This window comes from Lemur catta, chromosome 6 (genome assembly GCF_020740605.2).
Source record: "Lemur catta isolate mLemCat1 chromosome 6, mLemCat1.pri, whole genome shotgun sequence".
In the NCBI taxonomy this organism is placed as follows: domain Eukaryota; kingdom Metazoa; phylum Chordata; class Mammalia; order Primates; family Lemuridae; genus Lemur; species Lemur catta.
The window spans coordinates 3,951,373-3,978,665 of NC_059133.1; the positions used below are offsets into that span (position 1 = coordinate 3,951,373).

Genomic DNA, 27,293 nt, shown 5'->3' on the forward strand with positions numbered 1-27,293 from the left:
TGCATGCACTCCTGTTGTGGGTTGAATTGTGTCCCCCCAAAAGTTAAGTTGTAGTCCTAACCCCTAGTATCTCAGAACCTTATTTGGAAATACGGTCATTGTAGATGTAATTAGTTAACATAAGTTAATTAGAGTGGGCCCTAATTCAATACGACCCATGTCCTTATAAAAAGGGGAAATTTGGACACAGACATGCACAGATCAGGGTGATGAAGCTATATGCCAGGGAACACCAGAGACCCTCTGCAAACCACAAGGAGCTGCAGGCGAGTCCTGGAGCAGATCCTCTCTCACAGCCTCAGAAGGAACCAACCCTGCTGCCACCTTGATCTCGGACTTCTGGCCTCCAGAACTGTGAGGAACTACAAATGTCTGTTGTTTAAGACACTCAGTTTGTAGTATTTTGTTACAGCAGCCCTGAAAAATGAATCCTCCCCTAACCCCTTTCCCTAAAGTGAGTGTTCTTGCCACCGTCACTATGGGAATAGGCAGCTCCTGCTCCGGGAATGGGGGGGCGGGTGGAAGGCCAGCTGAGAGTCCCAGGGCCCCGGACTCTGCCTAGTCCTACTGGGTGCAATCCGAGTGGTGAGGTCCCTCATTTTTCTAGTGATAAGATAAGGATAAACTCCTGCTCTACAGAGGCGTGATGAAGTGAGTTCAACGAGAGCATCTGCACGAGAGGCCTAGTGAGAGCCCGGCACATAGTAGGTGCTAATACATCCACCTTCCTGCTCTCCCCTCCATGACTTAAGCTCACAATCCATATTTCAGCTGCAGCACCTGAGACAGCTTGCCCACATCCCCCCCATCCCACACCAGCCTGAGGGCAGCAGCATTACTTCATTAACTCTGGGTTTGAACCATGTCCCCAGTTTGATCATTTGTTCAAAGACTTTGCCATTCCGGAAGCCTGTGTGGGCCAGGATCCAGAGCAGGCAGGAAAGTCTGTCTTCAAAGCCCGCCTCTCTTTGCAGCCCCCAGGTGACCTGAGCCCCCGTGGCTGCTGGGCCCATCTTTCTGAAACATTGCACACCTAGCCTGTCTCTGCCTGGCTGGTAGCTCTCCCTGAGCTCCCCTTTGCCCCTGGCCTCCTCATCCAGCCCTGCCTGCTTCTCAAGCTTTGGCCAGAGGCTCCTGCCCTCCACTTGCCTCCCAGGCCCTCTACATGTGGACCATAGCAGATCATGTTCTGGTCACTTCTCTCTTGTATACCCCAGTGCCTTTTCTTATACCTGCCAGTGAGTCCAGCCCCAATTTATCCACCTGGGAAAACCCTACTATTTCTCAGGCTCCAGCTAAACATCAGCCAGTGAGCACAGGAAGAACCAGAGTTGAGTTTAGATGGAGGGGGAAGGTGAGCTAAGCTGCTTGCATTGGAGTATCTGGTTCTATCTCAGCCAACGATAAAGTGCCAAGAACTGCCGTCACTAGTCCTGGGTACATGGCCCCTCAAGAAACCCATGTGGAGAAGGAAGGGGTAACTGGGCAGGACCCAGTCATTCCTGGGCCTTAGAGCTAGAGACCCCTACTATTGCTATACTTACTCTCCACTCTCATTGCAGAATGCCTCCCCTCCCCTCCTGTCTGGCAAATTCCAAGTTACTCAAGGCTGTGGTAGACAGTTGTCCCCTAATATGTATTCTTCCATTTTTTTATACCATTATGGAATGATTACCTTGAATGGTCACATGGTGAGCCAGCTAAGTTTCCCAGCCTCCATTCAACTAGGTGTGATCACATGACTAAATTCTGGCCTATAGGATATAAGCAGAGGTGAAATGTACAATTTCTATGCCATGTCCTTAAAGAGGAGAAGTAGCATGCCACCCACCACCCCCTCCTTTTCCCCCTTCTTCCTGGCCAGAGTGTGGCATGATGGTGGGAGCTGGCACCTTGGACCACAGGATGGGAGCTGTGTGTGGGGACGGGGAGGGCAGAGCAACAAGCTGGAGGGAACCTGGGTGACCGTATCAGCTTGGACTTTTATGAGAGCAAGAAATAAACCTCCACTTTATCGAAGCCACTGCTGTTTTGGGTCTCTGTTACCATGAGCCATTCCAGTGAAGTGGCTGAGAGCCAGACTCCCTGGGTTCAACCCCAAGCTCTGCCACTTCCTAGCAGTGTGATCTTGTCAAGTCATTTAATGTGTCTACAGCTCAGGTTCTTCAACTAGGAAACGTAAGTGGTAAAAACACCCACCACCAGCTGTCGTGAGGATCAAATTAGTTAATTCTACACGAAGTGTTAGAAACGATGCCTTGCACATAGTTAACACATGTAAGCAGTAGCTGTTACAGCAGTTGAACCTCGAGTTTAAGTAAATACACAAGACCACCTCAAATACCATCTCTCTCTAGAATGTTCCTGAACAAGCCCATGTCTGCTCCTTCCCTGTACCCACAGCACCCAGAGCTGCACTTGAGACTTCTGCTGAGCTGAGGTGAACAGAAACTAATGTGCCTTACAGAAACACAAGGGAGAGCTTTGGTAAATGTTTTGTCCACAGTAGACAATTCAAGTTGAAGGGTACTTCTGGACCAAGGAGTATACGTTTTTAAAAAATAAATGTGACTCTTTAAGGTTGCTGTACTTTATACATAAATGAGGGGAATGAGGATTTTTTTTCATTATCGACTTGTTGTATTAAATTGTGTGAAAAAATCTCCTGTGGGTTGATTTGTACAGACTTCATTCATGTATTTTTTCCTGATAAAACAAAAGGAGAAAAAAAAAGATTAGTAAATATGTGTACTTTGAAAACACTCTACTTTTTTTTTTTTAAAAAAGCCCACAAACTTTTTATTAGTGTATTATCCCCAAGATACATAGCAACTCTAATGAGCTCAAAAAAAAGATCCACCTCAACTGCTTCTCAGCAGTGAGGGTCATTTGACGATCACACTGCAGTCAGAATAGGGACTGGCACCACTGAAACTTGGGGATATCGTAAAATTAAATCTCCACGGGTATGACTGTAAAGATGCTTTGCTCATTCCATTTGATTAGTCAGAGCATCTCTTAATCCTCATTTTAAGCCCCCAGCACGGGAGGCTGAGGCAGTAGGATCGCTTAAGCCCAGGAGTCTGAGGTTGCTGTGAGCTAGGCTGATGCCACGGCACTCACTCTAGCCCGGGCAACAAAGTGAGACTCTGTCTCAAAAAAAAAAAAAAAAAAAAAAAAAAAAAGCCCCCAGCAGAGGTGAGGACAACAGATGGGCTCACCAGTAATCAGACCTCTGATTGGAGAAGATACCCCTGGGTCCCTTCTGAGTTCAAGCCAAGAGCTTGAGAAATAGAGAAGTAAATACTGTGGTTTTCAGTTGCAAGCTCCCCCATTTATCCACATTTCTTGTAGCTGGAACTCTGAACTACTCTAGGGGTCCTGTCTGTAATCCAGAGACTCAGGCTTGTTCTGGGCAGCGCTGGAGCCCCTTCCTCCGGACAGCCCTCTCTGCAGTGGTCTCAGCCTGAAGCCTCCCCCCAGAAGGCTTCCCCTTCCCGACTCCCCCAGGCCAACTGCCCCAGTGACTCAGAGCCCTTCCCTAGGGCTTCTGGTGCTCTCCATGAGCACACCCCGCTTGCGCAGCAGTGACCTGTGGGTCTGTCAACCCGTGTCTGAACCCCGGTGCCCAGGTGAGGACCGTCCCGGGAAGGGTGGCGTCTGCTCCCCAACCTTGACCCCACAGCCCCAGCTCCCCCGCCCGGCCGCCCACAAGGCACTCACTGCAAGCACTGCTCCCTGGCCAGGCTGAGGTTGCTGCTATCCAGAGCCCTGCGCAGGTCTCGCTGCTGGCGCTGCTGCTGCCGCTCAAACAGCAGGGTGGCGCGGGCCCCCTGGATCCGCCGCCGGTCCCAGTCCATGTCTCGCTGGTACTCTTCCTCCTGGAGCCTCTGGAGGGAAGAAAGGTGACTTGCCTTTCCCGAGCCAAAGACCCCCACCTCTCATTTTACAGATGGGGAAACTGAGGCTCAGAGACCAATGTCATGCAGGAAGCCCTCATTCCATGTGGTCCAGCTGTTCCCCACCCTCAGAGCAGTGGGCCATCCTCTTACTTCTGAAGAGACAGCGGGGGCTCAATTCCAACAGTGGCCCCAGCCCCAGGTACCCATGTGCAGGCCTGAGCCCTGGGTCTTCCCTCCTTGGACCCTCAGGAGGGCTCCCTCACTTGGGCAGCAGTCAGATCCCAGCTCCACGGGCACTGCGTGCTGCTCCACCGGGCTGAACTAGAACTTGCTGATACCACATCCCCAACCAGTGACAATAAGGTCACAATCCTGGGGGGAGGGACAGCCTGGCCCCTGAATTTCTGCATTTCAGCTCATTCCTCACTGCCCTCCAGGTGGCTTTACGAAAACCATGGAGCCCTAGAAGAGGAAACTGGACTAGACCAGAGGGAGGGAGTCGTGCCCACCCCCCCATGACCCCATGTGGATTACTTTATCAGTGCCCCTTCTCCCTAACGGGCAAAAAGCAGCAAGCTTGGTGGGTCAGGGGTGAAGATAAGTCCCCTCTGCCCGCTTCCTGGGGTTTTAGGGCAGAGCCTGCTCCCACCAGATGAGCAGGGGTAGAGCATCCACTGGCCCCACAGGCCTGGGTCAGCCCCTACCCAGGACTGAAAGGCAGGCTGGTGCCCAGCTGTGCCACCTGTGAGGCAGGTCACCTGGCTCCTGTTGAACCTCAGCGCCCCCACCTGTAAAGTGAGGCTGCTCGCAGGGCCTTGGGTCATCACACAAGCTGCTTGGTCATGAATACGGAATGACACAGGACACGCTCCCAGGGACTAAGAGCAAAGCAGACAGCCCAGTACTCTCTGCATGACCTCAGTGTTCCCACCTACCTCCACACACAGAAAAGGAGGTGGGAAGGGAAGAAAGGACACTGAAGGGCATGGCAGGGCAGTTATTTTTGAGGGGGAGATGTGTTGTTTTTCCTTTTGTGCTTTTGTCTTCTTAATTTCCTACAAAGATTGAAAACTAGACAAAAATGCTGCTTTCAGCATGGATGGCTGACCTTTTATGCCAGATAGCTCGGGCTGAACTGAGGAGTGAAGGACAGAGCCGCCCCTGTACCCGGATTCCAGCCTCAGCTCTTTCCACCTCGGGCTCCTTCTGGGTCCCACACCCCCTGGCTTCCTGGGCCCGAGCTCCCCTGTACTCTGCTGGCAATGAGGGCTGTTTCCTCTCCCACCCTCTGGCCAGGTGAGCAGGAGGGCCTGCTGTCCCACCTGCTCCTCACGCCCCGGCCCAGGCCACTGCCAGTTTCCCTCCTCCTCCCTGTACCCGCCAGCATGGAAGCTCACGCTGACTGTAGCACCCAGTACCCCAACCTGGCAGTCACTGAACATTCTTTGCAGGTTTGAAAACCTCTCCAAATCTCTCCTGCCAGGATTCCCAGTGATTTCGGCACACAGGAGGCCCTCTCCTGTCCCTGGCTCCTCAGCTGTCCCGCATCCTCTCCAAAGACAGAGTCCCGACTTTTCATCTTTTCACCCCCAGGAACCCTTTAGTGGCTCTGGAACCTGAGAATTCCCCTGGGGGCTTGCTAAACCACAGACTGCAGGCCCCACCCAGCCGATGCTGCTGGTCCGGAGATCCCCCCTTTGGGACCATCCACCCTCACCTGTCATCACCAATAATTCCACCCCTCTCTAGTCTCACCCCAAGTGCCACCACTCTGACCTGCCTGTTCTGCTCTCTCTAGGACCCTGATTCCAATGATTTTGCCACCCCTCTGACCACCCACTCTTCCTCCCTCCCTGTGTCCTCAGCCTAGCATCCATGGCAAGTTGTCCCTGCCTGACACCCTCAGCGACCTGAGCCTCTCACTTGGTCAGACGTGCCAGGCAAGCCCTGACCTCGATCAATCCCAACTCTCCCCTTCCAGCTGAGCGTGGCCATGGAACACCCCTGATGGCGCCTACTAGGGTCACTTCAAAGTTATGACCATGAGCCCCAGTAGGCCCTTGGCACTGTCCAGTCATCCTGCCCCCTTCCCCTGGGCTGTTCCCATTCCAGCTCTCTGAGATGACCATTTAGCACTTGGTTCTCTGTCCTAAATCTGCAGACCTGACCCCACTTAGAAGCAGACCTTGCTTCCTGTTTCACCAGGAAACAGGGGCTCCAGAGGAGAAGCTCCACAAGCTCCCACCTGCCGCCTCTTCCTGTGACTGTGCTCATGCCTCCCCTCGCTCAACCTGTGGCCTCAGATTGTGGCTCTGAGCTCCTGTCCACACCAAGCCCTCAGTTAGGCTCCAGTTCCTTGCTCTCCTGCCACCCCAGGGACGTGGCTCCAGCAAGCCTCTCCTCCGCCATCAATTTCCACTGACTGAGAAGTATGCTGTTACTTCTACAGCCAAGCATGAACAAGAGCTTTTCCTTGGCCCCACCTCCCCCAGCAGCTACCCCCCATTTCTCTGCACCCCGTACAGCAGACACCAAGGAAGTGTCGTCTGCATTTGCCACCTGCTCTTCTTTCCTGCCTGCTCTCTGTCGAGCCTGTCAGACAGGCTGTCAGCCCCATGGCTGACAGGGCCCCTGCTGACCGCCCTGGTGCTGGATCCAGTGTTCGGCCTGCAGCCTGGCAGCGGTGTTTGACCCAGGGGTTTCCCTCTCTTTCCTTCCCAAACCCTTCCCCTCACTGGGCCTCCAGGACACCACAGCTTGTGTCTGCCCCCTGCTCCGTCTTAGCCCCTTTGCTCTTTATGGATGGGTGGGTGGCGCAGGACTCAGTCCTCAGATCGCTCCACTCTGTCTACACTCACTCTCTGCTTGATCTCACTCAGGCTCACTGCTTTAAATCCTCTCTGTGGGTGACGACCCCCACATTTATGCCTCCCTCCTAGACCTTGCTCTGACCCAGGGAACATCCAGCTGCCTAACGGGCTTACTTGGAGATTGTGATGGAAAATACTACTTGTCTCCCAGTAGCCATTTTTCCTTCATCCTTAACAAAACAATCACCGGCACTTCACTGCCTGGAATAAGCACCACATTTCCCAGCTGTCTTTACAGTTGGGGGTAACCATGTGACTAAGTGTTGTCCAGTGAAATGGAAGTGGAAGTCTCCTTAGAGTGCTCTCCCCAGTCCTCCTTCCTGGTCGCTGGCACATGTATGTGATGGCTGGCACTCAAGCAGCCAGTGTGCACTAAGAGGTGCAAGCCAGGTGCCAAGGATGGCAGGACATTAGTCAATGATCACAGAGCTGCCAGGCCGGCCCTAGACTTTTTTCTTAAAGATTCAGTCTACATGCAAGAGATGAAGTTGTATAATATTTTGTTTAAGATGCTGTTATTTGTGGTTTTGTACCATGTTCAGGCAAACTTAATCCTAACAGATACAGATATCTAATGGACATTGCACACTTAACTTATCTAAAATTGTACTGTGCTTACATCCTCTACCAAACTGCCACTATCTGCCCCATCTTTGTGAATGCCAATCCCATCCTTATAGTTGCTCATACCAAAAGGCCTGGAGTCATCCTTCCCACTTCTGTTTCTTTCATATACCACACCCGACCTTTTAACCAATCCTGTCTGCTCTACTTTCAAAATAGATCCAGAATCTGATCACTCCTCAGCACCTTGCTGCCCGCACTGTGGCCCCAGCCTGCAGTCTCTTACCTCAACCACTACAACAGGCCCCGGAGATCTCTCTCCCTCCCCCCTTCCCCCACCCCCCAGAGTCTACCCTTGACACAGTGGGATCCTGTTAAATCTAAGTCAGACCTCATCATTTCTCTGTCCAAAGGCCTCCTGAGTTCCCATCTCAGTCACAGAAAAACCAAGGCCTTCCCCAGGGGCCTGCCAGGACCTGCCCCTGAACCTCCCTTGGCTCCTGCCCTCCCCTCCCTCTGCTCCAGCCCAGGGCCTTCTCTGAACAGGCACGCATGGCCCTGCCTCAAGGCCTTTGCCTTGCAGTTCACCCGTCTGGTCTGGTCGTCCTTTCCCCAGACATCTGCACGGCTGGCTCCCTCCCCTCTTCAGGTCTTTGCTTCAAGGTCACCTCTCAGCTCCCGACCACCCTCCTCATGCCCAGCACTCTCCATCCCCTTTACCCAGTCTTCCAGCCCTTCTTACTCAGCACCCCTCACCCGAGGCCACACCTAGGATATGTGATTATTAATATCTGACTCTTGTCATCTGCTCCCCACTGGAATGAAAACTCCTTGAGGGCCGCTCCTAGGGCAGAGTACAACAGCTGCTGTAACTAGATCTGTGCCTGGAAGGCAGGGGCAGCACAGAGGCCGGGTCTCTGGGTTCTGTTAGGAGGGGCGGGACAGGCACCAGCTTCTCCTGGACTTGCTGTTTCTGAACCAGGCGGATCTGCTCAAGCTGCTCCTGGGTCATTCCCTTCCAGCGGTCGGGGACCACACGGTGGGGCCCGAAGGAGCTGGCTGCCTGCTGTGGGTTCTCGGAGAGCAGGTCCCCGTGCAGGAGGCTGGAGATCTCAGCCAGGTTGTCCTCCTGTTCTTGCTTTTTTTCTTGGTTTTTCCTTTCCGCTGACTCCATGGCCTAAGCAGGGGAACACATTAAGGAAGATACTCTGAGTGACTCCAGGGGATTCTGGAGAAAATCTGCAGCTAATTTCACTGGGGCCCTTGGGGGAAGGATGTGCTAAAGGCAGCCGGAGACTGGGGGTGGGGTTAGACTTGTCAAGCACGGATGTAGGAGTATTCTTGGACCCCTGGCTGCCTGAGCACTGCAGGGTGGGGGGCCAGGCTGAGGGGATCACTACCTGTTGAGTGTGTGCATAAGAGCCTGGGTCTTTGTCCCAACGTGCCAAAGCAGGGAGCTGCTTCCCTGGGCTAGTGACTCTGGGTGTCTTGTTTTGCCCTTTGGTCCTTGCCATCGCTGGCAGTTTGCCCTCCTCATTCCTCCCCCTGCGGTTGAAAAGCAACATTCTCTTGTCTCCAGTCCAGCCTCTCCAGGATTTTTGATTGCATACCCTCATTAGTAGAACATTTTCGAGCTTGTGCCTCCAATATATATAGTTCACAATGTGGTACGACTATACCATATATAGAACATGTGCTTTACCAATTACACACAAACACAGGAATCAAAAGTGATGAGGCTAAACATAAATGTGTTGCAAAGATCTAATGTTTTCTTCTGTGGATCATCTTGCACGGCCAGCCTTCCTTGGAGACTACAGTTCTAGGTGACAAGCTAATCTGATAAACGAATCCAGGCCAAGCCCCTGCCCACCCAGGAAATATAGTTGCATTTGGAAAAAAAAACCTTGAGGGGTGGGGTATAATTTCCAAAAGGAATAGAGAACTTAAGGCAACTTTAGCATCAGGTTGGAGGGGAAGAGACTGTGTTGGAGGAAGTGGGCCAGAGTTTAGAGACAGGAGGCAGCTGTTGGGGGACACCAAAGTCTGAGCTAAGCAGCAGCAACAGCATCATCATCATCGTCATCATCACTACTCCCATTAATGAGTGGCTGTGTACCTCTTCTTGGCAAAGAGGAACTTGGAGTGGTGGTAAAGAACTGCAACCAGTGTCAGGCATCAGAGCAGTGCTGGGGGTATCAGTCTAGGTAGATGTTACTGTCCTCATGTTACAGAAGAAGAAACTGAGGTTTAGAAAGGTGAGGTGACCTCCCCAGCTTGCGTGGCTCCTAGATTCAGAACTAAGGATGGGGACTGGGTCTTATCATCTCGTAACTGGGCAGCTCCTGTTGGGCTCTGTCAGGGTTAGTGGTGTGTCGAGTGAGCAGGCTGAGACTGGGATCCCAGGGAGCCCCACGACACTGCCGTGTGCCTGTCCTCCCCTCCAGACACTGAGCTGGGGGTACATATACCTGGTTCTTGTTGAATTCTTTCACAGCTGCACAAACTGCCTTTTTGGTAGCACTTTCCAGCTTCTGTAGGTGCCTGGCTGTTTCATCAAACTGCAGCCTTGTCTCTGTGTAGAGGTCCTCTGAAAGGAGGCAAGATGCAATCAGACCGACTTGCCCACCAGGAGCGCCTTCCCCGGCGAGCAGAGCCCCCTGCGGTGTGGTTGCTCTGCCTTCACCTCTCACCATGTCCTCAGCCAGGAGAACAAGGGCAGGAACGATGACCACAGGACCTGCCTCCCAAGGGTACAGGGAGCCTTGGATAAGCAAATTCAAGCTCCTAGATGGGTGCCTGGCACTCAGTGAGTGCTGGCGGTCAGTAGTGTGGGTTGGTGATGTCTGCTGTGGTCCCAGGATGGGCTGAGGTGCGCTCCTTGCTATCCCTGTTCTGTCAGGAGGCAGCTACAGCCTTATAGCGGGCAAGGAATGGGGAAGCCCAGAAAAAGGAGCTGTGAAAACCAGACAGACCTCCACGGAAGAAGGGATGCCAGGTAACAGATATTTGTAGTGTGGCAATAGGACTTTGCCAGCCCAATAGGGGAAGATAGAGGAGGAGGAGTCGGAGTCATTAAAGTGGAAGGTCCAAACAGCAAAATGTAAAGATCTGGAGTCAAACAGAGCTGGTTCACATTCCCAGCCCAGACATGTCCTAGCTCTGTTAACCTCAACTATTACTTAACCTCTCTGAGCCTCCATGTCCTTATGGAGGCAGGACAACACCTGCTTGGCAGGGTTGTTACATTTTTAAAAAAGGCATTGATGAGAAGTTTCTTCATTCCCAGGGAAAGAAGAGCTATGAGGAAAAAAATGAAAGAAAAAAAATAAAGAAGATAAAAAAAGGGAAAACAAAAAGAGGGGGGGAGAAGAAAAAAGGAAGTTTCTTTATTGATATTTGTGCCCTGTGGGTCTCCTCATTACCTCCAAAAACAAAGACAAAACTCTTTAGCCTACAATTTCTGGCCTCTGTGTGCCATCAGCTTCACCTCTCATCCTTCATTTGTTCATTCATTCATTCAACAAACAGCCATGAGCCACCCACTTTGCTGGGAATGCAGTACATAATGGTGAATAAAACATAAAAGGTTTTTTGCCTTCCTGGAACTTGCTGTCTAGATGAGATAACAGGAAACACATGAACCCCAAAATAAATGTGTTAATCCAAACTGTGATAGTGTCATAGAAGAAAGGATGGGAGACTGAGAGAGAAAATGCTGGGGACACCTGACTTAGGTAGTTGGGGGGAAGAGCAGGATGTTCCTGCACTTGCACTGACTTTGACATGTATATCGGCCACTAAGAGCAATTAGAAGGATTTGTGAGTCTGGATTCAGGGAAGAGGACAGGCTGGACATATACACTTGGGAAATGATGGCCTGCAGGTGGTATTTAAAGCCTGAGACTAGATGAGATCACCCAGGGATGAGTTTAACTGAGAGAGGAGAGCCCAGAGAGCACTGGTACACAACATCTAGAAGTTCAGAAGATGGGGAGAAACCAACAAACGACTGGGCAGGAAGAGAACCAGCATGAGAGTGGTGTCCTGGAAGACAAATCACATGAGTATTTCAAGGAGGAAGAGGTGATCAACTGTCTCATGTTGCTGATAGGTCCAGATGGAGATCAAAAACTGACCTTGGAGGGGGCTGGGGAGGTTGGCCAGGGTGGTTCCAGTGGAGGGAGGAGGGCAGAAGCCTGGTAGGGGTGGTTTAGAGAGAATGGGAGATGATGATTTGGGGAGATGTCACTCATGGAGAGTAGAGTGGGAGAAGAGGAGGCTGGGAGGAGGATGAGCTGATCAAGGAGACTGCAAATTAGCAAGCAGAGAGGAGGAGCTCAAGGGGACAGAGTGCCTTGCTCTGTCTCAGCTCCCTGTTTTGTCTTTATCGCATCCCGTCACTCGCTGATATGCCCCCTGAGAGCAGGGATGTTGTGGTCTTTACTGCTGTGTCTTCCTGGCACAGGAGGTGGGCAGGAGGCTCAAATGCTGCTGAGAGTACGTGCGGGAAGAACTGGTAGAGCAGAATACCAACAGCTTTAGTGAAAGTAGGGTTGATTGGGTCTTCTGCAGGTCCCTCACAGAGAGAGGCCGTTTCATGCCTCAGAGCCTTTGCCCAAGAGGTTCCCTGGGGAGTCCTGGTGAGGATGTGTGACCACCATGCCTGTGACTACGCCCCCAGAGCACGCTGCAGGAACTTCTACCACAGCATGCAGGAGAGTCGGAGGGGCCTACATATTTCCCATTCATCTTCCCAGCAGACTGTGAACACACTGAGGGCAGGGACCCATTCACGGTTACCTCTGTGCTCCAGCACCCAGCTCGGGCCCTGACACAGACACATGTTCAGAAAGTGTTTCCTGAATGACTGACATGGGACTGGAGGTGTTTCCCTCTTGGGGTGCAGGCTCTGACTTCTTTCCCCATATGGCCAAAGCAGCATCTGGCTAGGCACATTAGGACTTAAAAACAAATCTATAAAAATTAGAGGTTGGTTTGCTGAAGAGAGCATTGAGACCAATTTGACTCTTTGTTTCATTACCTGCACATTTTTGGACAGCACGGGCATTCCTCCATTCCCTTTGTTGTTGAAAGGACCACTCTCTGTTTTGCTCCTCTTGGAATTTCTTCCTCTCATAGAAGTTTAAATCTTCTCCCATGAATTTCTGCATTCCTGATACTGTATTCCGAATATCATTATCTGACTGTCGGGCTGGAATATCTTTCTTAAGGGCTAGGGGGTCAGACAGATCAAATTCACGGCGAGTTTCTGGCTTCTGAAAGTTCTGTCGGAAATCATTGATAGCTCTACAGAGATTTTTCTTATCTTTCCTTTCCCGGTCTTCTAACATGACCATGATTTTGTCATTATGCCTCATTTCAGCAGCTGGAAGAGACATAAGCTTAAGATTCAGACAAAAAAATAAACTTGAATCCACTTTAAAAACTAATTTTTAGTGATTGTAAGAGTCATACAAATCTCCAGAAAAGTCACATAACCATTAAAGGGTCAGTATCCAGAATATACAAAGAGTGCCTACAAATTCATTAAAAAAACCCAACCAAAAAATGGGCAAAGGATAGGAGTAGGCAAATCACTGTAAACAAAACTGAATGATCAATAACTTGTGAAAGGGTGATCAACCTTACAAGATGGGAAACATTCAATGAATTTGAGGCAAAATATTTACAATGCTAACCATAGCACATACTAGTAAGGATGTGGAGAAACAAGATCTCTCACTTACTGCTTGTGGGAACATAACTAGGTACGCTTACAAGAAAGCAATTTGGAAATGTCCCGTAAAACTGAAAACATGCCTACCTGTGACCCACCAGCTTCACCTGTAGGCCACTCTCACATGTATGCTAGGGACATAATGCAGGGACAGTCATCTTGGCAGTGTTTGCAAGGATAAAAAAACTGGGAAAAAAATCTAAACCACCATCATTAAGGGAATGGGTAAAGAAATTATGGTTAATTCATATAACAAAATGCCATAAAACAATTAAAATGAATATTCTCTATATGTAGATCACTAATTAATTTCAAAAATAAAACTGAATGAAAAACATATGTTGCAAAAGGATCTATTCAATAGGATTTTTGTTGTGACAAGGGGTCTGTTCAGTGTCTGTGGCGAATGTAACTTGCTCTCACTCTGTAAACCTATCTTTCTCTCCTCAGTGAACCTTGTTTCATGGTTACCTTGCTTTTGGTGTCTGTCATTCTTCAGCCAAGATCCCACCAAGAACTGAGAACAGACAAGATTACTGACCCCTAGCCCTGACACTTTAACTTCTGTGACTCTTTTCCATGAAGTTTGTTTGCTTCCAAACTTTCTGGCCTTCCTTATCAGTCTTCTTCCATTTCTTAAATATTGGAGAGCCTCAGTGTTTCTCCCTGAACTTTCCGTGTTTTTTTTTTTTTTTTTTTTTTTGAGACAGAGTCTTGCTCTGTTGCCTGGGCTAGAGTACCATGGCGGCAGCCTAGCTCACAGCAACCTCAAACTCCTGGGCTCAAGCAGTCCTTCTGCCTCAGCCTCCCATGTAGCTGGGACTACAGGCATGCACCACCATGCTTGGCTAATTTTTTCTATATATTTTTAGTTGTCCAGCTAATTTCTTTCTATTTTTAGTAGAGACGGGGTCTCATTCTTGCTCAGGCTGGTTTTTGGTCTTGAACTCCTGACCTTGAGCAATCCTCCTGCCACAGCCTCCCAGAGTGCTAGGATTACAGGTGTGAGCCACAACACCTGGACTGAACTTTCTCTTTTCACACTTATTCTTAGCCTTTTTTTGGCATCATGGAACTCCTGGAGAATGTGATAAAATTCAGGAATCTTCTGAGGGGAGGGCATGTTGCATATAATTTTAGGATTACATGGACATCCTGAAATAACTAGTAGACCCCCTGGGGGTCCTTACTCTTCAGGTTAAGAACCACTTTTCCATGGCTTTAATTACCGTCTATGGTGCTTGATGACTCTCAAATCTTTTCTGTTTAGCCTGGATCTCTCTCTTGATCTCCAGACCCACATATCCAACTGCTTACTGTATTCCTTCACCTGAATGTCAAACAGGAACCTCAAACTCATCATGTCCCCACTGAGCTCATCTCTCCCCCTCCTCCCAATAGTCTTGCATCCTATGGTTTCCATTTTGGTGAGTGACATGATCATCCAACCAATTGCCCAACTTATAAAGAAATAAAGGCATCAATCCAGACCAAGAAAAAAAAAAAGGATCTATTCAATAGGATACCATTTATGCAAGTTTTAAAAACACACAAAAATAATTTGTTGTTATGGATACATATGTAAATAGTATAAGTATAAAATGTTTGGGAATGATAAATACTCCTGAGGAGGAAGGAAAAGAAAAACTATGAGGTAAGGGAGAGCTTTAGCTATACATATAACACAATTCTCAAAAAGCACTATTAAGGTATCTGAATCCAGTTTGGCAACATGTTAACATCTATAATAGTCTGGTGGTAGGTACATTATGTGTCTGTCACATCGCTTTTGTAAGTTTGAATTACTTTATAACTAAAAATAAAAAAGGTAAAAATTTTGGAAAATACAAAACAGTACAAAGGAGAAAATAAACTTCACTCATAATTCTATCACTCCACTATCACCACTGCTAACATTTTGATGTATTTCCTTTCTTCTTCTAAGCATATTTTAGAAACTTAATTGATAGCCTATTATATTTATAATTTTGTATCCTTTTTTTTTTCTATTTTAAAAATCTTTATGGTGCTTTAAAAAACTGAAATCAACAGTTATTGAAATTGTTGGACATGATAGGGGAAATAAATTCTATCTTGAAATTTTGATATAAGACCTAGAATACCATTATTTGAATCATGTCTGTCTCTTCAAGGGTGTGAGCTTGGGCATGATTGTCATCTGGTGTAAACAGCTGTCCTCCAAGCAGGCCTTGAACTTTTTTGGGGGGGACCGGGGAGAGAGAGAGAGAGAGAGAGAGAGAGAGTGTGTGTGTGTGTGTGTGTGTGTGTGTGTGTGTGTTTAAGGCTTTTCCTATCCAGTTTTTTAAGAAAACAGAGAAAAACATACATGTATCCTAAAAATATATTTCCTGCCATCTACATTAGAATTCACTACCTGTTTTTCTTTTAAGAGAAAAAGAATTAGCGCATTAAGTTAATCGAGCACAAGAAATTTTAAAAGGAGGAAGAGCGTGAAAATGATCATTTTTTACATAAAGACAGGAGTCTAAAGGCACACAGCCCTATACCAACAGATAAGCATTCAGGAAATACTCACCAAAGGTTTCATGTCTAGCTTTTTCAGTTGCTTCTTTTATCTTCTGGTCATGAACCTGAAGATTCCAGGCTTCTATGTCTCCCTGGGAATGTGAAACCAGGGGAGAAGGGTTAGAGCCAGATAATTTTGTTCAATAGATAACAATCTACTTACCGTTTTGGATTTGCTCCACTGTAAAAGGGTTGTCTTAGGTACATATATATCAGGACTTTCATACGTGGACGCTTTTGTTTATACTCTTTGGCTCTCAACTTTACCCTGCCTTTCCTCCCCCTTTCTCTTAGTTAACAAATACTCATCCTCAAAATATTCCTTAGGCATCACCTCCTCTGGGAGGCCTTCTCTGATTCTCTCCCCCAGCCCTCAGCCCCAGTCTGTGCTCATGTGGCACCCCAGTGCTCCCCTCACTCACAGCACTGATTCCACTGCATTTTAATACTATTTTAATATAATGTGCATTTTAATGTAACTTTAATATTTTAATGTCTGCCTCCTCCACTGGGCCATGAGGTCTGTAAGGTCAGGGGCTGCCTTATTTCTCATCTCGACCTGGCTCAGGCTTGGCACAAAATAGCAATTCCACGGGCACTTGTCAAATGAATGAACAGGAAAGAACTCCTGGTAATGCAGAAAATCTGGTGCAGAGGGAGGAGAACCACAATCTAATCTCTGTTTCCCCACTAACTCCAGACAAGCTGCCCTCCTCTCTGGGCCCCCATGTGCCCATCTGTCAAGTGAGAGGGCACCTCGTTTGGCCTGTTAAGGTCTCTCCCACCTTGGGCAAAGTCAATACGCCGAACTGTTCCTTCCCCGACCCCCACGCCCTCACCCTGGCGAGCTCGTAGCTGTGCGTGGGTCAAAAGTTCGCCTCCTCGCTCCCCGCCGCCCGCCTCCGCCCCTCCACACTCGCTCCCGCCCCTTCGCGTTCGGACCCTGGGCCTCACTCACCCCAATGATCCGGTTCCTGGCGTTGAAGACCCGTTCCTGCCTGCACAGCTCCGCGTGTCTCCTTTTGGCCAGTCTGGCGGCCCGCTTCAGGTCCTCGGGCAGCGCCACCTCCATGGCTCTGGGAACCGACGGGAAATTCTACGGGGTTTTCAGAACATGCAAGATAAGAAGAAAAGACAACAGAAAAAAAGCAGGCTGTGTCCTAGAAGAGGCTGGCTCCCTCGGAGGTTGGGCGGGTGGGACAGGCGTCTGCACCGCGGCTTTCGGTCGGGCTTTGCCGGCGCCGCCACAGCTGCAGAGATCCTGCCACCTCGGAAACGCCAACAACTCCCGTTGCCAAGGAACCGCGCCGCGCTCGCCGCGGGCTCGCTCTTGTCTCGCGAGACTTGGCGAGGCCCTTCCCGCGCTTTTTCTCGCCGGCGTGTGAGGACGCTGCTGAGGCGCCGAAGGCGCAGCCATGGGCCGCTTGGAGCTGCTGTTCGTGGAGAACTTCAAGTCGTGGCGGGGCCGCCAGGTCATCGGCCCCTTCAGGAGGTTCACCTGCATCATCGGCCCCAACGGTTCTGGTAACTGGGCACCTCGGGGCGAGACCGGAAAGCCTCCACCCGCCGCGGGCGGCCGGGGCGGCACTTTGCCTGAGGGGACGTGAGGGGGACCACGCGGCCTGGACTGCGGGCGGCTGCTGCGGGTGCCAGCCCGGCCTTCTCGTGTCCCGGGCCGGGACCCCGGCCCTCGCCCCGCACCCCACGTCGGACCCCCGGCCCTCGCCCCGCACCCCACGTCGGACCCCCGGCCCTCGGCCCGCACCCCACGTCGGACCCCCGGCCCTCGCCCCAAACCCCACGTCGGACCCCCCGGCCCTCGCCCCGCACCCCACGGCGGACCCCCGGCCCTCGCCCCGCACCCCACGTCGGACCCCCGGCCCTCGCCCCGCACCCCACGGCGGACCCCCGGCCCTCGGCCCGCACCCCACGTCGGACCCCCGGCCCTCGCCCCAAACCCCACGTCGGACCCCCGGCCCTCGCCCCGCACCCCACGTCGGACCCCCGGCCCTCGCCCCGCACCCCACGTCGGACCCCCGGCCCTCGCCCCGCACCCCACGTCGGACCCAGCCCTCGCCCCGCACCCCACGTCGGACCCAGCCCTCGCCCCGGCCCTCGCCCCCACCCCTGGGTGCCCACCGTCGTCCTCCACCCGGGCCTTCTGTCCCGGGCCTGCACCCCGGCCCTCGGCCCGCACCCCACCTCAGCCCCAGCCCAGCTTCTGCGCTGGGCCGTCTCCCTGCCCTCGCTCCTCCTGCTCTGGGGGCTTCCTCCATGGCTCCGAGCCCTCGTCGCTCCTCTCCGTCCCCTCCGCTTCTCAAGATTAGCGGAAGTCGTTGGTTCTGAGGAGCCTGGACAGCATTTGGATCCAGGGAAGCTTTGACCCAGGAATATAGCGATAATGGCCCTGTTTATTGAGCTTTACTGAGTTCCTGGCACCACTCTTTTTGTTTAACCCTAATGGACGGGTACCCCCCCCCTTTTATAGTCGAGGAAACGGAGGCCCAGAGAGGCCAGGTGACTTGCCGAGGTCACCCAGGGCGTGGGGGCCTGGACTCGAGGCCGGCCTGGCGGGCGCGCTCCACGCCGGCTGGCACCTCGCGAGGAGCAGGGCCCCGCAGGCGGGTAGGGCCCGGGGCGGCACTTACCTCCCGGCCTCTTCTGGTTCTCTCAGCTCAGACACCCTTTCTTAGCTCCGAAACCAGATTCGAGCTGAAAGTTAACTGGTGCCTCAGTAAACTAATTTATTTGACAGATAAGAATAGAACAGTTAAATGTATGCTGTTCTGGCACAGCAAGTCTGGAGTATATTTATTGTGATGTGAAATTTTTGTTGCCTTATAAAAGTAGCTGCTGTTTCATATTTTCTTTTGCATTTAGTACATGTAAAAGAATACCTGAGCTTAGAAAAATTGACATATGTGAAGGTTTCCTTGCCTTTTGTGTGTAATGTATTTTCTGATTCACACTTCACCAAAAAGACATTGAAAAGATGATGAAATACTCTTGCATTCTTACCCTAACTAACCTTCTTCACTCGTTTATCAGGAGGTCACTGGGCCCATCATTAGTCAATTTTCACCTTTTAACTTATGATTATGTGAAGGGTTGCTCAATTATATTTTATAAATCCAATAGTGGGATGCTTAGAATGAGTATCTACACAAAGTCTTGAACTTCAGTCAGCCTAAACTACATGCCCGTTACCATTCAAATCAGGTTAAATTGATGTTTGAACGTTTTTAAACTAGTGCCAAATGTGTAAAAAATAATCTTATTCTTTTTCTTAATTTAAAAATACGTATTGTGGGCCAGGTGCAGGGGTTCAGCCTGTAATCCTAGCACTCTGGGAGGCCAAGGTGGGAGGATTGCTTGCAGTCAGGAGTTTGAGACCAGCCTGAGCAAGAGTGAGACTCTGTGTCTCTACTAAAAATAGAAAAATTAGGTGGGCATTATGGCACATACCTGTAGTCCCAGCTACTTGGGAGGCTGAGGCAGGAGGATCACTTGAGACTAGGAGTTTAAGGTTGCTGTGAGCTACGATGGCGCCACTGCACTCACTCTACCTGGGGTGACAGAGTGAGACCTTGTCTCAAAAAAAAAAAATTGTGATTTAAAATGTATCTTAAAGTTTGTCTCAGAAGGAACACTATACAAACAAACATAACTTAAGGTTATTGTGAAAATACCTTTACAAATTCCTCTTGCCCCTCCCTGGGTCCACATGCCCTGGAAGCTCCACACCCCTCTTGAGAATGATTGGTCACCTAGAAACTATGCCTGTAGCATTAATTATTTAAGCTTTGCCTTATATACCATCTCTCCATAACAAAAATTTCTGGCTTGTTACTGGATTTTGTTTAGGATTTTGTTTAGGCTGTTCACATTTTCTTTGTTATGTGAAGTTCCAAACTCAATACTTATCCATGACTAATTTAATGGGTGATATTTCATTTATATTCTTTTCAACTCTTGTTAGTAGACCTTTTTTTAATCTCACAGAATTACTGGCACATTCAAATAGATTTTGTTAAGCCAATTGATCATTTCCTGTTAAATACTATAATTTAGTTGTTTTTTTTGTTTGTTTGTTTTGTTTTGTTTTTGTTTAAATCTCACTGCAGCCTCAGACTCCTGGGCTAAGGCAATCCTCCTGCCTCAGCCTCTCGAGTAGCTGGGACTAGAGGCATGTGCCACTATACCCAGAAAATTTAAAAAAAAAATTTTTTTTTTTTTTTTTTAGATATGGGATCTCACTGTGTTGCCCAGGTTGGTCTAAAATTCCTGGCCTCAAGCAATCCTCCTGCCTCAGCCTCCCAAAGTGCTGGAATTACAAGCATGAGCCACAATGCCCGGCCTAGTCATTCTTTTTTATAATAATTTCCTATTGTCACCACCTGCCAAAACTTTACATGTTCTCATTTGTTTGTTTTTAGTAGATCTAATTTTGTTTTTTGTTGGTAGAGGAAAAATTTCAGTTTTAATCTTAGCTGTCATGTTTTCTATTGTTAAATTCAGCAAATAGTTGTTCCATATATAGTGCTATGAACAGAATAAGATACACAGAATAAGATAGCTTCTGTTCCAGAGGTACAGGGAGTGTAAGAAAATAACACACTAATTGAAATAGAAGGCCAAATAACACTTTATGAAACTTAAAACAATGAAAATAAAACATGATTTGTGGAGGTATGACTGGAAGAGGTATAGATCAGGAAAGGTTTTCTAAAGGAGATGGCTACTAGCTACCAGAGTACGTGGCTACTCTGGGCTTAAAGAGTAGAATTTTTTTCCAGGGATTTGTGGAAGTCTATTTACGGGACAACTAACAGTCCAAATTAGCCAGAATGTAGAGCATATCTAGGGAAGCAGTGGGCTGTAAGGCTGGCGAGTTTGTATTTAACTTTCTGGGGAAAAAAAAGACTTTGAAAGATTTTTAGTAGGGAAGCGTGCCTGAGTCTAAGGCCATCCTCTCCACTTGTACTTTGGATCTTGTCCTCTCCTCGAGTCTTTGCTTTTGTTAACTATCATCTTTCTCTTTTGAATTACCACTTTCTCCCTTATTGGATAATTTTCATTGGCATAAATACATGCCTTATGAACAGTAATTTTTAAAAAATATTACAACTTGTGAAAAAGGAGTATAGTGTGATGTTAATTGTAGAATTTAGTGATAAATATGTGAGTGTTTACTATAAAATTCTTTCAACTTTTCTGTATGTTTGAAAATTTTATGATAAAATGCTTGTGGGGAAAAAAATCCCTTGAACCTCATTGTCTCCTCAGGCTGTTAGCTCATTTTTCTTATCAGTAGTACAGCTATACTTGTTGAAACAGTTGTCTATAGTTCCTTTCTCTTCTCAGCTCTCTTGACTCAGTTCTAAACCCCAAACTCCACTGAAATAGTGCTTATTAAGGTCACCGACAGCCTAATTTTATAAAAGTCAGTGGTCAATTCTGTGTCCTTATCCTGTATGGCCTTTTAGTAGCATTTTATTCACTTAAAAACAATTGAGGCCCACTATTTACCATGTGCTGTTCTAGGTAGTTTGGGATTCATCAGTGAAAAAAACATAAAAATCCCTGTCCTAACTGAGCTTATGTTCACGTGCAAGGAGACAGACAACAAACTAAATATGAAAAGTATATAGAATATTTGGTCTGGCGCGGTGGCTCACGCCTGTAATCCTAGCACTCTGGGAGGCCGAGGAAGGAGGATGGCTCGAGGTCAGGAGTTTGAGACCAGCCTGAGCGAGAGCGAGACCCCATCTCTACTAAACATAGAAAGAAATTAGCTGGACAACTAAAAATATATAGAAAAAATTAGCCGGGCATGGTGGCACATGCCTGTAGTCCCAGCTACTCGGGAGGCTGAGGCAGGAGGATCACATGAGCCCAGGAGTTTGAGGTTGCTATAAGCTAGGCTGATGCCACGGCAGTCACTCTAGCCCGGGCAACAAAGTGAGACTCTGTCTCAAAAAAAAAAAAGAAAGAAAGAAAAGTATATAGAATATTAGAAAGTAATAAGTTTTTTCCTAATGTTTAATTATTATGGGTACATAATAGTTGTATGTCTTTATAGGGTACATGTGATGTTGTGATACAGGCATACAATGTAAATTAATCAAATCAGGGTAATTGGGGTATCCATCACCTTACACATTTAACATTTCTTTGTGTAGGAACATTCCAGTTCCACTCTTTTAGTTATTTTAAAGTATACCCTAAATTATTGTTGATTATATTGATACTTTGTTGTAAGAAAGTAGTAAGTTTTAAGGAGAAAAATAGAAACCAGGAAGGGAAATAAGAAATACCGGGGGTGTTAAAGAAGTTGGTCAAGGAAAAGGTGGCAAGGTAGATCACGTTTCATCTCTCCCTCTTTGAAACACTTTGCTCTCTGGATTTTCTTGATTCTATATTCTTTTTCTCACTTCACTAGCCACCCCTCAATTATAGGCTGTTTCTCCCTCAGATCTCCTGTGTTAGAGTGCCCCCAGGAATATGTCCTCTGTCTTTTTTCTGTGTTCTTTCCCCAGATAATGTTATCCAGTCCCACAGTTTCAAATACCACCTTTATGCTGGTGAATTTCAAAATTATATCTCCAGTGCAGTCCATTCTTCTGTGCACCAGATTAATATCCAGCTGTGTAGATTGTCATTTCTAATAGACATCTAAAACTTAACAGTAAAAAAAAGAAGAAAAAAAAAAGGTTATTGATTTCCTGTCCCCTTCCCTTCTCTAAAAAATAAACCTTTTCTTCCTAGATACCATTTACTCATTGACTCAAACCAGAAGCCTAAGAGTAATTCCTATTTCCTATTCTTAACTTATATACCCCACTACCCTCATCCAGTTGTCTATAAATCCTATGAGTCTACCTCTGGAATATATCCTGAGTCTAAGTGCTTTTTGCCATTTTCCACTGCTGTAACGTAGTTGAAGCAGTGAGATCTCTCATTTTGATTATTGCCATAACCTCCTAACTGGTATCTCTGCTTCCATTCTTATCTTTTTCTAATCTTTTCTCACAGCAGCCAGAGTGAGTGTTAAAAAAAAATGTAAATCTGTAAGTCAAAGCACTCCCCAGTTTAAAACTCTCCAGTGGCTTCTCCTTGCACTTAGGATAAAAATCCATATTTCTTACCATGATCCACAAAGCTGTTTATGATCTGGTCCCCTGTATATTTCTCTCCTCTAGTATTCTCTTCCTCCACATTTACTATGTTTGGGTCAGTCAGTATTGCTTTTTCTTACCTTCCTCACATAGGCCAAACTCATTTCCATTTCAGAGTCATCATAGAATGCTTTTCTTTCAGGGTTTCCTGTTGCTACTGTCTTGATGAATTCTCCTTCATCCTTGATAAATAATCCCAATCACAGTCAATACATTATGAATCATGTCATTTCTACCTCCTTAATAACCCTGTCCTCCCTATTCCCACTGCTACCATTTTATTTCAGACTCATTTTTTCTTGGATCGATGCACTAACCTTTTAGCTGAATTCCCAACCTCCAGTTTTACCCTGCTTTAAATCTGTGTGTCATTCCTACCAGAATAATCTTTATTTGTTTCTGCAAAAAAGAAGTTGCATTTTATTTTCTTGATAGACGAGGAAAAGACATTTGACAAAATTCAATATCCATTTCTGTCAGTGGGGTTTTCTTTGAATGGTATGATTTTCAAGTGATTTTTTTTTCCTGTATTTTCTCAATTCTCTGCATTGAATGTTTTACTCTTTTCTAATCAGGAGAAATGTTATTTAAAAAAAATTTTAGATAATCCATAATATTAATAGCTGCTGAATTTTTTAAAAAATAATATTTTATTATAAAAGCATTAATATAGCATTGTAAAAATTAGGAATAAAATGAGAATAAAAATGAAAACACATTCCCACAATTCAGAGATTATTCCTCTAATACCTTGGGGTGTATCCATACAGATTTTTTTCTACACAAACTTTTTTTTTTTTTTTTTTTTTTTTGAGACAGAGTCTCACTCTGTTGCCTGGGCTAGAGTGCTGTGGCGTCAGCCTAGCTCACAGCAATCTCAAACTCCTGGGCTCAAGCAATCCTACTGCCTCAGCCTCCCAAGTAGCTGGGACTACAGGCATGCGCCACCATGCCCGGCTAATTTTTTCTATATATTTTTAGTTGTCCAGCTAATTTCTTTCTACTTTTAGTAGACATGGGGTCTCGCTCTTGCTCAGGCTGGTCTCGAATTCCTGAGCTCAAATGATCCTCCCACCTCGGCCTCCCAGAGTGCTAGGATTACAGGCATGAGCCACCACACCCAGCTTATGCAAACTTTTTAAAAATGAAAGCGACATCATACTATACCTACTGTTTTCTAACTTACCAGGCAAACTTTTTCAGTAAATGTTCATTTCATCTGCTGCACAGCTCAAATTCATATTTCCTCAACTGACTTCAAAATGTTCTCTGACCAAACCATTTGCCAACTCAGAACCACATAGTGCATGTGATTGTTACATCCCCTTAAATCTCTTAGTTTAGACCTGGCACAGTGGTTCATGCCTGTAATCCCAACACTTTGGGAGAATAAGGTGGGAGGATCACTTGAGGCCAGGAGTTCAAGATTATCCTGGGCAACATAGCAAGACCCCATCTCTACAAAAAATAGTAATAGAAAAATTAGCCAGGAGTGGTGGTGTGTGCCTGTAGTCCCGGTTGCTTGGGAGACTGAGGTAGGAGGATTGCTTAGGCCTAGGAGTTTGAGGTTACAATGAGCTGTGATTGTGCCACTGCACTCCAGCCTGTCTCTTAAAAAAATAAATAAATAAATAACCTCTTAGTTTAACACTTTTTATTTGTAACACTGACTTGAAAAAATTAGAAACATTTCCTACAGAATGTTTAGATTTGTCTGATTGCTTCCTTATGGTCATTTGGTTTGTTCTTCTACTCCCTCTATTTTTGTCAACTGGATGCTATATGTAAAGAGCTGATAGATTCAAATTAAACATTTTTGGCTAGACTCCATCACAGGTGATAATTGTGTACTTCACATTGCATTATATCACTTAATATGTGGTTGTTTTACCATTAGTGATGCTAAGATTGACCTCTAGTTTAGGATGGTGACAGTGAGCTCACCATTGTATGGTTAATTTTTTCCTCTTCTAACTAGAAAGTCCCGTGTTACTTTGGCGTTATACAGATGTTCTGTATTGACCATTTACCTGATGGTTTTAATACCAATGGTCTTGCTTGAATCAGCATTTCATTTAGGTTTGCAAAATCAGATTTTTCTAATTCTGTCAGGGTTTGTACATTCAATGGATGGTAATCCCCTGTAAAAAAGAGCTTTCCTTTGTTAATTAGGTTTTTTTTTTGTTTGTTTTTTTGTTTTTTGCTTAACCTAGAATACAGTTGACACTAGAAAAACAGGATAAATGCTTCCTTCTTTTCTTGTAATTAATATTTTCAAAGAAAAGAGTTTTAATAGCTGCCTCAAATGGTGAAAATTAGTTTTTTCTTTTTTTGTTGTTAGTATTGTTACGGACTCCTGGATTTCCATTGATACAGTATGTTTTAACCCACCAAAATCATTCTTTTTGATGCTCAGATTGTCATAATTTCAGTCACTGGGAGCTCCTTCAAGTTGCCTCCTGTGTCCTTTGGTCATGACCTCATTAATATTGTCTAGCTTCCTTGCTTTCTGACATATGATGTCCTAGTTCCCAGGCTCATCTTCCGTGTTCCCTGTCTCAGACTTGGAATTAGCTAGGTCTCCAAAGACTTCTGGTTCCTTTTGGTAGGAAAAGTAATAGAGATCACCATCTGGGAAATAGAGATAATCATTACATTTGGTAACATTAGTTCTGGACCATTTCACTGGAAAGGGCTAGAAGCTACATGAAGTACTTTTTTAGATTTTTTTTTTTTTTTGACACAGGGTCTCACTCTGTTGTCCTGGGTAGGGTGCAGTGGTGTCATAGCTTACTACAACCTCAAACACCTGGGCTTAAGTGACCCTCCTGCCTTGGCTTCCTGAATAGGTGAGACTACAGGTCTGTGCCACCATGCCTAGCTAATTTTTCTATTTTTTGTAGAGACTGGGTCTCACTATGTTGCTCAGGCTGGTTTCAAACTCCTGGTCTCAAGCAATCCTCCAGCCTTGGCCTCCCAAAGTGCTAGGATTAGAGGCATGAGCTACTGTGCCCAGCCTGTTCTTTTTTTAATTAACAGCTTTATTGAGATATAATTTATATTAAAAATACATCCTTTTAAAGTGCACAATTCATTGGTTTTTAGTATATTCACAAAGTTGTGCAACCATCATCATCATCTAATTCCAGAACATTTCCGTCACCCCAGAAGAAACCTTGTATCCATTAACAATCACTCATTATCTCCCTTCTACCTAGCTCCTGGCAACTACTAATCTATTTTCTATCTCTATGGATTTGCCTATTCTGGACATTTCATATAAATGGATTCAGTCAATATGGCCTTTTGTGTCTGGCTCCTTTCACTTGGCATAATGTTTTCAAGGTTCATCCATGTTGTAGCTTGCATTAGTACTTATTTACTTTCTATTGCCAAATAATATTCCACTGTATAGGTATACCACATTTTGTTTATCCATTCATCAGTTTATAGGCATTTGGGTTGTTGCCACTTTGTAGTCTGTTATGCTGCCTAAATATTTGTATATGAATTTTTGTGTGGACATATGTTTACATTTCTCTTGGGTGTATATACCTGGAGTGGAATTGTTGGATCATATGGTAACTCTACGTTTAACATTTTGAGGAACTTCCAAACTGTTTTCTAAAGTGGCTGCACCATTTTACATTCCCACTGGCAATGAATAAGGGTTCCAATTTTTCCACATCCTTACCAGTACTTGTTACTGTCTTGTCTTTTTAATTTTAGCCATCCTAGTCAATGTGAAGTGATTTTGATTTGCATTTCCCTAATAATTAATGATTTTGAGCATCTTTTTATGTTACAGTAATTTTTTAAACTACCAATACCAATAATATAAACCATAAAACTACTAAAGGAAATTTGAAATTTCTGTGTACTACTTTTTGGTCCTTAGAATGCATCCCACTAAGAATACGCAGAATTCTATGATCTGAAGTCCCTTGAAATAAATCATTTCTCAATATGACTATGGTACCAATTTAATATTCAGTTAAGTTCACTTGTTTCTGTTGTTTTCATATATGGAATTTTTAAAATTTAGCTTGTAAAAAAAATTGGTAATGCATGTACATATTTCAAAAATTTAAACTCTATATAGAAAATTGTACACAGAAAAACCTTGCCTCTACCTCTGCTCCCTGTAGCACTAAGGATCCTAGCAGGAAACAGGTGGCACTCTGAAATTAGGACAATTTGAGGAAGGTTTCTTTACAAAGGGGCTAATTATAAAGGTAGGGGAGAGCTGTAGAGGAATTACAAGGAATAGAGGAATCTGGCCCAGGGGTGGTGGCTCACGCCTGTAATCCTAGTACTCTGGGAGGCCAAGACGGGAGGATCCCTTGAGGTCAGGAGTTGGAGACCACCAGCCTGAACAAGACTGAGACCCTGTCTCTACTAAAAGTAGGAAAAAAAATTAGCCAGGCAACTAAAAATAGAAAAAATTAGCCAGGCATGGTGGCTCGTGCCTATAGTCCTAGGTATTTGGGAG

At 46.5% G+C, this 27,293-nt stretch overlaps 2 protein-coding genes across 3 annotated transcripts in view; one reads left to right on the top strand and one right to left on the bottom strand.

Annotated features, from left to right (window-relative positions):
- Positions 1-2,574: 2,574 nt before the first annotated feature.
- RIBC2 (RIB43A domain with coiled-coils 2) lies at positions 2,575-16,888 on the bottom strand. The gene is made up of 7 exons (XM_045552796.1): positions 16,582-16,888; positions 15,634-15,715; positions 12,381-12,725; positions 9,808-9,926; positions 8,286-8,513; positions 3,724-3,890; positions 2,575-2,706 (listed from the first exon to the last, which is right to left on the bottom strand). The coding sequence occupies exons 1-7, from the start codon at positions 16,693-16,695 to the stop codon at positions 2,628-2,630; spliced, it is 1,134 nt and encodes a 377-aa protein (XP_045408752.1). The 5' UTR covers positions 16,696-16,888; the 3' UTR covers positions 2,575-2,627.
- A 150-nt stretch (positions 16,889-17,038) lies between these two features.
- SMC1B (structural maintenance of chromosomes 1B) overlaps positions 17,039-27,293 on the top strand; it is a 73,027-nt gene continuing 62,772 nt past the window's right edge. For both annotated transcript variants that reach the window (XM_045552798.1, XM_045552799.1), the window contains exon 1: positions 17,039-17,147. In XM_045552798.1, coding sequence (XP_045408754.1) covers positions 17,039-17,147 — 109 coding nt within the window. The remainder of the gene's footprint in view (positions 17,148-27,293) is intronic.